General features: G+C 39.1%; 1 protein-coding gene across 1 annotated transcript; it reads left to right on the plus strand.

Annotated features, from left to right (window-relative positions):
- Positions 1-891: 891 nt before the first annotated feature.
- Positions 892-9,062, plus strand: LOC306639833 (mas-related G-protein coupled receptor member X1-like; the record flags this gene model as incomplete). The annotated part of the gene is made up of 3 exons (XM_079103540.1): positions 892-948; positions 3,645-3,760; positions 8,047-9,062. 3 exons carry the CDS (start codon positions 892-894, stop codon positions 9,053-9,055), a joined length of 1,182 nt encoding a protein of 393 aa, XP_078959666.1. The 3' UTR covers positions 9,056-9,062.
- Between the last annotated feature and the right edge of the window lie 361 nt (positions 9,063-9,423).

The raw sequence follows: 9,423 nt of genomic DNA on the forward strand, positions 1-9,423 counted from the left end.
CCCTAAGGTTCCATCTCACCCCAATTAGAATGGCGATTATCAAGAATACGAGCAACAACAGGTGTTGGCGAGGATGTGGGGAGAAAGGTACACTCATACACTGCTGGTGGGGCTGCAAATTAGTGCAGCCGCTATGGAAAGCAGTGTGGAGATTCCTTAGAAAACTTGGAATGGAACCACCATTTGACCCAGCTATCCCACTCCTTGGCCTATACCCAAAGGACTTAAAATCTGCATACTACAGAAATACAGCCACATCAATGTTCATAGCTGCTCAATTCACAATAGCCAGACTGTGGAACCAACCTAGATGCCCTTCAATTGATGAGTGGATAAAGAAACTGTGGTATATATATACTATGGAATATTACTCAGCCATAAAGAATGATAAAATTATGACATTTGCAGGCAAATGGATGAAATTGGAGAATATCATGCTAAGTGAGATAAGCCAATCTCAAAAAGCCAAAGGACGAATGATATCGCTAATAAGTGGAGGTTGACACATAATGGGGGGGAGGAAAGGGTTAGAGTTAGGGTTAGGGAGGGGGGCAAGTATAGAGGAAGGAACTACTGTATAGAGGGTAAAGAGGGGTGGGAGGGGTGGGGGGAAGGGAAAAAAATAACAGAATGAATCAAACAACATTGCTCTATGTAAATTTATGATTACACAAATGGTATGCCTTTACGCCATGTACAAACAGAGAAACAACATGTATCCCATTTGTTTAAAAAAAAAAAAAAAAAAAAAAAAAAAAGAAAAAGAAAAAAAAAAAAAGCATTTAAAAATAAATACTAAGAAGGGAGAAAAAAAAAAAAAAAAAAAAAAAAGAAGCTAGAATTCTCAGCAAACTGTCATGTCTTTCATAGGCATTGACTGAAATTGGCATAATGTTTAAAAATTCATTGGCATTAACTCAAAATTACTGTCAAATCCAGGACAGTCAGGTAATCCCAGGACAAGGCCACAATGTGTTGTTCCTATCCTCTTCCAAGGAATATGTCCAGTATACTGGATCACAAGTCACAAATGAAAACCAAAAAGAAATAGAACAAGGAAAAGCTTGGGAGGTAAGGGACAAAGAAAGAAGCAGTGGAATATATCCACACTTCTGATACTTTTTAGACCTGAAAAAAGCCCTTGTTGAAAGTAGGAAAGGTAATTCATCTTCAAAATAAATTAAAAATAATATTCCTTACATAAAAATTCAAACTCAAACTATTTTATAGCTTTGATTATTGATGGCTTAAGAGTTGGTAAAGAACTTTCAGAAATGTATTTAAATTTTGCATGTCACCAGCACCTCTCTGGGGCATATAGCACCAATCTTATTTCTTTGGTTTCTTTATTGCAGGTTCTCTCACATACCTAGTTAGTGTTCTAACCCTGAGCTCCACCATAGCCAATTCCATTCTTAATTTTTAGATTAAATCTTTGTTTTAACATCATGTGATACATGTGACAGAATAATGCTTATCTACTGGACAAGAGCTGAGGAGAACAGCAGGAGAGTAGGTATAGCCCTGAGTCAGTAGTTCTACCTGTAGATTTTTATTCTTTACAAATTACCATTGAAAGAAAATATCATAAAATTTTAACATTTGCTTAATTATCCTGGTGAGTGTGTGACTGCTTATGATAGTTTCTACTGACCTTGGACCAGGCTTACAAAATTCTCTCTAGCATCCCCTATGTCCTCATTTTTGGTGACTTCAATATTCATCTAGGTTTTCCATCCCACAAAGGAACTTTGCAATTGTCTTTAAGCAATTTCTTCTGTAGTAATTAAAGACTAGCAAAAATATTAGAGTTTCTGTACACCCACCATCATCACCATGCTATTAGTGATATTTTACAGTAATATAGCATATTACCCAAATCAGGCAATTAATGGTAGTAAAACAAAATAACCTACACTACAGATCTTGTTTGGCTTTCATTGTTTTATGCAGGCAACTACTTATGTGTGAAAATCTATGACATATAATTTTTTTAGAAAAATGAAAGAAAGTTTAATTGAATATTTGAATTACTCTCCCACAAGTAATATATAAAAAATCCAGTTTATCCAATTTATTCCCCCATTTAAATTTAAAAATATTATATATATTATAAAAGTATAGAGGTCTTTTATGTGGGTGTGTTATGAGACATTATTCCATGACTGTAAATGGGATCATTTTTTTCTTATTTCTCTTTCTTGGTCCTCCTTCTGCAAGTCTGTTTCTTAGTCTACTATTCTTATAAATTCACCATTTACTTTAGATAATATCCATCTTGATGGATTCCTTTTAATTCTCTTCAAGGATGCCATCTCGAAATAGTTATATTCTGAGATAACACAGATTAGGACTTTCAAATAAATTTTTCTAAGACAATTCAACACATAATGTAGGTTCTTATGAAGCATTTGTTGAATCATTCCACAGAAGAAAATTTATGAATTTTTCAAATTGCCTTCTTTATTATTTAGCTTTACTTACTAAAAAAAAATTGCTGACAAAAACTACTCATGGAATAAAGAGGTTAAATTAGCTTACAGATTTGACTGATAGTCAAAATTTCATAGCCCAGGCCCTGGGTCAGGCCCCATAGTGGGTGGTGGAAGTGCATGTGGAATAAGGGCCATATCTCTAGTCAGTAAGCAATGGACTAGTCTTGCTTCTTTATACAGACTCTGTCACAAGAAATCTAGGGGTTGCATGAGAACATTAACATAAAAGCCTCCCACGACCTAAAGACCATTACAAAGACCAACCTCTCAAATATTTCATAAAACCTCCCACTTCTGCCAGTCTTAAAACCAAGCACCAATCACATGAACTCCTGAGGGAAGAATATGAAGCCATTTCCAAACCAATGGATCCCAAGTTTTATGTCCATCTAGCTTCTAATTCAAATTACAGTTTTCACAACTGATATGTTACCTACTATGAGTGTAACATAAAGAACCAAAGGGAAGTCATGTGAGATAAGGGATAAAATTTTGAAAGTCTACACTAGATAAATTTTTTTTTTTTAAATTTCAAGGAGTGCAGGGAGGAAAAGAAAGAATGTTTTATGTGCTGAACATTCCAAATTTGTAAGAGATGTCAGCTAATTAACCTCTTTATACTGACACATTAAAAATAGAAATATGTTTCCTAATCAGAGCTAATAATGAGAAAAATGAGAATGGGTAGAAGTAGTAAGTAGAAAATAAGATTCCCTGAGAACAGGTTTCCCAATTTTTGCTTTGTTTTTTGGAACAAACTTATTGAAATGAATGCATTACTGATGATGTAAAGAAATAAAATATGGGACAGGTCATGATGAGCCTTTAAAGATCCAAAGATAGTTTGTTGTCTAGTAATGAAACTCAGTATGAAAGCACATAATACTTACATTGTTACCTAGGATCATAGTTGACAAAACACTGAGAAGGACAACTACTTACAGGTAGGTGGAGTGAAAGGAATGGGATAGGAGAGGCTGATATGTGAGTGGAAAATGGCCCAGATGCCCAGAAACATCTTCATTAAAATGAGGCCTCAAATGACTGTGGTCGCCAATTTGCTCCCAATCCAAGGACTGTAAATAATAGGGGCCATTCAGAATCTTAAAAGCCTCAATTGGTCACCAGCTTTATATACACCTTCCATAGGCATCTCTCCACTTGGAGAACAAAGAATTATACCGTGGGGTCACTACCTCTGAGAAGGACTCTCCACTGCCAGCAGAGCTCAGCTCTCCACCTCTGCAGAGAAGAATGGAAGAAAGGTAAGAATTTTCATTTCAAAGGAAGAACTCAGAACTTCTGAGAGGTAAGGTGTTTGCTCTGAGTCTCTAACCCCTGTGTTTCTACCATAGTGTGCTACATGGAGGGGTCATGGTGCTTCTGTCCTGGAGACAGAATCATATTTCTAAAGACTGAGTGCTGAAACTCCTACTTTGAGAGTTTAAAAAAGGGTTAATGAGACCTTTTCTTCTTATGATTTAGCTCTCACTTTCCCTTTTTCCAACCATTTATATCTGCAGTCATGGATAAATACCTGCCTTTTACAAAAATTCATTTAAATAGTAAAGTCACATGGAGGTATTGCTTACTTGAGCTAAGAGGCTATAAAGTGAGTTTCATTGATTTCATTTGCTTTTCAAAAATACTCTTCTTTTGTATTTCTCAAGTTTCTAACAATAAATAGATGGTTCAAATTGGAATATTTGAGGAATTCTCCAAGAGGTACTATTTGTAAAGATGTGCAGGATTAAGGGAAGAATAGCAATGCATGGTGAGGTGCCTTAAGAAAAGCAAGGGTATAACTCTGTTTCCATACCTAGACTGTAAGGGACAAAGGAGGTAGCACTAACCAGGGACAGAGCCGAGCCTGGGTGTAGCTGTATTACTAAAGAGGACCAGGCAGGTGGAGGAGCAGTGCCACTGCCAACACACTGCCTGCAGGAGAGAGTTAGGAGATTGAAAACTCAAATCCCCATCCCAACATCCTCCACTGTCCTGATTGTATCACCAAGTAGCTCAGTTCACCCAGAAAAAGAAGGAAAAAGATGCCATTGTTGGGGTGCTAAGAAGCCACCAGTTTGGGAACTCTATCAAGGCAGAGAAGAAGGATGGAGTAAAAACTGTCAGGACAATGAAACTGTCCCTCACTGCTCCTTCTATCTTCCTACACTCTGAGGTTTTCTCAATCTAATATCATTGAATCAATTCCCATTTTATCTCCATTGAAATAATTTTTCCCATTTACATAGTATTTCTCTTACATCAATTTTATGGGACAGTCAACTACATTAACTAAAAATGCCTTGAAAATGGAATGTCATTTGAAAAGACAAAACCTTCCCACTTGTTTAGAATGAAAGTGTGGCTAAAAAGAAACACTAATGATCTTAACCGGATATGTGTTAGACCTGTGCTGTAAGCGCCAGCACATCAGACTCAAGGAATTCTTTGATAGTGCTGCTCTCCAGGCCTGGGAGGGTCCCATCATCCTGTGGTCCTATATAACTCCCAGACATATCAGAATGGATGCCTGGGGGAAAAATGCAGGCTAGGCTCCTTTTATTTATCCTATGATCCAGGAGTTAGTTACATCACTCTCCTCACTGACTTTGGTCAGAACCTAGTCACGTGGTGATAACAGCATTATAAGAGGAAGGTAAAGGGGTTCCTTGAGACATAAAACTCAAGGAATCACTATTACAGAAAACAAAATTGATATTATTGGGGATAATTTAGAAGTTGTGGCAGGTTCTGATGGTGTCTCACATTCTGTGGTCCTTTGAAGATTCTTTGGAAGCTCTGAAAACAAAATAAGGCAAGATGGGGCAGAGAACAGAGGCAAAGCATCAGATAGGGATCCAAGAGACCAGACTAGAATTAACTTACTCTGAAAGATGTGATTTTGGAAAATTTCTTAGTTTGATCCTCAGTTTTTTTTTTTTTGTTGTTGTTTTTTTTGTTTTTTTTTTGTGTGTGTGTTAGATAAGGACATTACAAAAGATGATCTGTAAGGAACACAGGTTAATATTGGGGCACATTAGTAAACAGAGAAAACAATATATGCCTTGAAAGAGGAAGGTCTTTACAGAGCTTCATGATTGATGACAGAGACAAACACACCACACCCTAAACAGAAATGTAGAGACTGCATTCAGTCAGAACATCAACACTTTCATTTTTCTTCCTGTTCCCTGTGCAAATTGACCAATGCTGAAGGAACTTGGCTATCTAAGAAAACGTGATGGATGCCTTTACTTCAGGATGACTCTCTGCAGGCCCGGGGGAGAATGTGCCCTCTACCCACCCAGAGGTCTCCAGCCCCTGTGTGTCCTCTGCATTCTGAAATCATAGCTTCCCTTGTGTGACAGCAAAGAGCCCTTTTGTGCCCTATTTGATTGACTTCTCTTCCCATTTGTTTCTGAACTTTGCTTCTGCTAGATTTTATTGTATCCACATTTGACAGCCATCTGAGATATAAGTTGGGATTTACTGCTCTATTTTTCTCTCATCCACATATAACCAACACAGAAAAGTGGTAGGTTCAAACTCCTGGTTAAAATGTAGAACCGTGGGTGTTGAAATCCACACTGTGTGATACCAGGGGTAATCACTCATTCTGTTTGTGCTCCAGGTCTATCCTGTGTAAAAATGGAACAAATATATATTCTTAACTCATAGGCTATTTGGAAGATGCAAAGAGAAATTATGTGATAAACTCTTAAATTAACTACTGTTAATCATTAGGTTATCAGTGGGTCCCTTTACCTGTTTGGCACATTGTCCCAGGAAACCTGCAGGAATTGAGCAGAGATAAGCCAACAAGAAGGCCTCATGGGCTGCAACCAATAAGGCCACAGGGGCAGAGATGCACATGCCATTTGCATAGAACATCAAGATGCCACGTACCCCAGGCACCAGACATGGAGCTAAAGGACTTGTTTGCTCATCAGGATTTCAGACTTACTTTGGTCCTATCCCTTCTTTCTATGCCTCTATTTCTGTAAATGGAAATGTTTACTCAGTACTATTATGTGTTGGGTATTTGTAAACTGCTTTTAATTTTATAGGAACTCACAATGCAAGATTGCCTTGAGCCTCAGAGATGACTTTGGACTTGAACTTTGAGCAATCTTGGAACTGTTGAGACTATGGGAACTCTGGGGAGTGGATTAAATGCATTTTGCATTGTGAGATGGTTGTGAACTTTTGGGGGTTGGGGTGGAATGTTATGGCTTGGATGTGACGTGTCCCCCAAAAGCTCGCGTGTGAGACAATGCAAAAATGTTCAGAGGAGAAATGATGGAGTTTTGAGTGTCTTAATCCAATCAGTGAACTAATCCCCTTATAGGGATTAATAGTGGTAACTGAAATAAATAGTAGGGTGTGGCTAGAGGAGGTGGAAATTGGGGCATGACTTTGGAGTATATATTTGTATCTGGCCACTGGAGTCTCTATCTCTGCTTCCTGATAACCAGAATGTGAGCTGTTTCCCTCTGCCACACTCTTCCACTGTGATGTGCAGCCTCACCTCAAGCCTCACTCTGAAACAGTGAGCCCTCAAATAAACTTTTCCTCCTTTAACATTGTTCAGCTGAGATGATTTAGTCACAGGAGTGAAATAGATGACTAAAACAGTAGCCACCTGTAGATATTCTCTTATTTCAAATACCTCTTTTCAGTGGCACTCATTCCTCACCCACATTCAAACCCGCCTCTTTTTTACTGGTGAGCAATTCAGCTGAGACACTGATCTGACCCCCACACCATGCACCAAATGCCTCTGGGTGCTAAACAAAACCACCTTGAATTCACACTTCAAAGGAACATCACTTGTCAACATCAGTTATGAGATTAGATGTGAGTAATTCTAAATACACCAAGTACTGCTCATATTAAGGATTATGAAGAATGGTACTTTTTTAATCTCATTATGCCTTAGGTCTTTCATTGTATTTTCATGTTTATTTTCCATTTAAGCCACATCATCTTGCACTGTAAGGCTTCTAGTTCAAATATTCATTCAATAAATAGGGATTGAGGGTATGTGGGTAACACATCTCAGTACTGGGGACTCAAAATGAACATGTCTTCAATGCCTGACACACTGAGCTATTTCTATGAGCAGCCATTCTCCCCTCTACTTTAGCAAAAGCTCACATTACCCTAGTGCCAATAAAGTCAGATCTTTCACCTCCTTGAATGAAACCTTTGTGATGGGGATATTACAATCAACTCTGAGTCTGTCTGCATTCCTGTACCTGAGAGAATACTGTCCCAGGATAGACTAGTGCTGGTACCACTCTGAGTGAGAGGGTTTAGATTATAATGTATTTCTTTGTCATTTAGGTTCTGGTCATAGAGCTCAGGCTTAGACAATGACTACTGGATTTGACTCCATACTTCAGAAATCCCTGACTGTTGATAAGTTCCTTCACCTACACTTCACCTATGGTTCCCTACTCTTTGAAATGGGAAACTCTACATAGCAGGGTGATACTGATCAGCTGGGCTGTTGCCGCTAGTGCTCAAGTCTTCTTTGTGTTCCCAGGGGCCCCACTGAAGAGATTAGGAACCTGGATCCTACCATCTCAGCCTGGAGGACAGAAGCCACACCAACCAATGGAAGTTATGAGAACCTGCTGCCAATTGGTGACATGAGCAAATTGATTCCACAAGTGTTCATCTTCATCATTTCCCTGTTTGGGCTGGCAGGAAATGCATCTGTGCTCTGGTTCTTGGGTTTCCGCATGCACAGAAATGCCTTTTACACCTACATCCTAAACCTGGCTGCTGCTGACTTCCTCCTTCTCTGCCTCTATATAACTGTTTGCCTGATAGAATTCATTGAAAACATCCTTCACATTCACATCATCACCTATAGCATCATACGAACTGGGACAATCATTTTCTACATTGCAGGCCTGAGCATGCTCAGCACTATTAGCACTGAGCGCTGCCTGTCGGTCCTGTGGCCCATTTGGTACCACTGCCATCGCCCAAGACACACATCAGCTATCATGTGTGCCCTGCTCTGGTTTTTGTCCATGCTTCTGAGTATCCTGGACAGAGTCTTTTTTTATCACCTCAAAAAAGCTAAAGATTATTATAAAAAAGTTGATTTGACTATAATGGTATGGCTGGCTTTTTTGTTTGTGGTTCTCTCAGTGTCCAGCCTGGCCCTGCTGGGTAGGATGCTCTGTGGATCCCAGAAAAAGCCTCTGACCAGATTGTATGTTACCATCCTGCTCACAGTGTTGGTCTTCTTCTTCTGTGGTTTGCCATTTGGAGTCTGTTTGTTTCTGTTAATTGGGATTCAGAAATATATTGACCCAGACAGTTTCCTTTTTCTGTCTTCACTTGTCTTGTCCTCTGTTAACAGCTCTGCCAACCCCATCATTTACTTCTTCGTTGGCTCCTTTAGGCAGCGACTGCGGGGGCAGAACCTCAAGCTGGTGCTTGAGCGGGCTCTGCAGGACACTCCTGAGGAAGATGAAGGTGGAGGTAGCCTTTCTCAGGGAACCCTGGAGATGTCAGGCAGCAGAGTGGAGCAGGGGTGAAGAGCCTCTGCTCAGGTCCATCAGACGTGCCTTCAAGAGGAAACAGTGCCCAGCCACACTGACAGTTGTCTGCTCTCCTCTCAGCCTTGTGCCCCTGAAATTCTTCCATGCCTTCCAATGGGCTTATGTTAACCTGGATTTTGTTCTTTCTTTGATAAAAACCATTCTTAAGTAAGAAAGACTCAGTTCATTTCTGATATTTTCAGTAAATGTCTTATCACATCTTCATCTAAATCTTTTTCTTTAAAGCTTTTACTTGACATACTTATTCTAATTGAAAAAGGATACAAAATTGTACAAACTTATAAACCTCTTATTTGTGACTTTTCTATCTGAAGTTATCAAAAATAATGATCTCTTATCTCTCT

This window comes from Sciurus vulgaris (assembly GCF_902686455.1).
Source record: "Sciurus vulgaris genome assembly, chromosome: 11".
Lineage (NCBI taxonomy): Eukaryota > Metazoa > Chordata > Mammalia > Rodentia > Sciuridae > Sciurus > Sciurus vulgaris.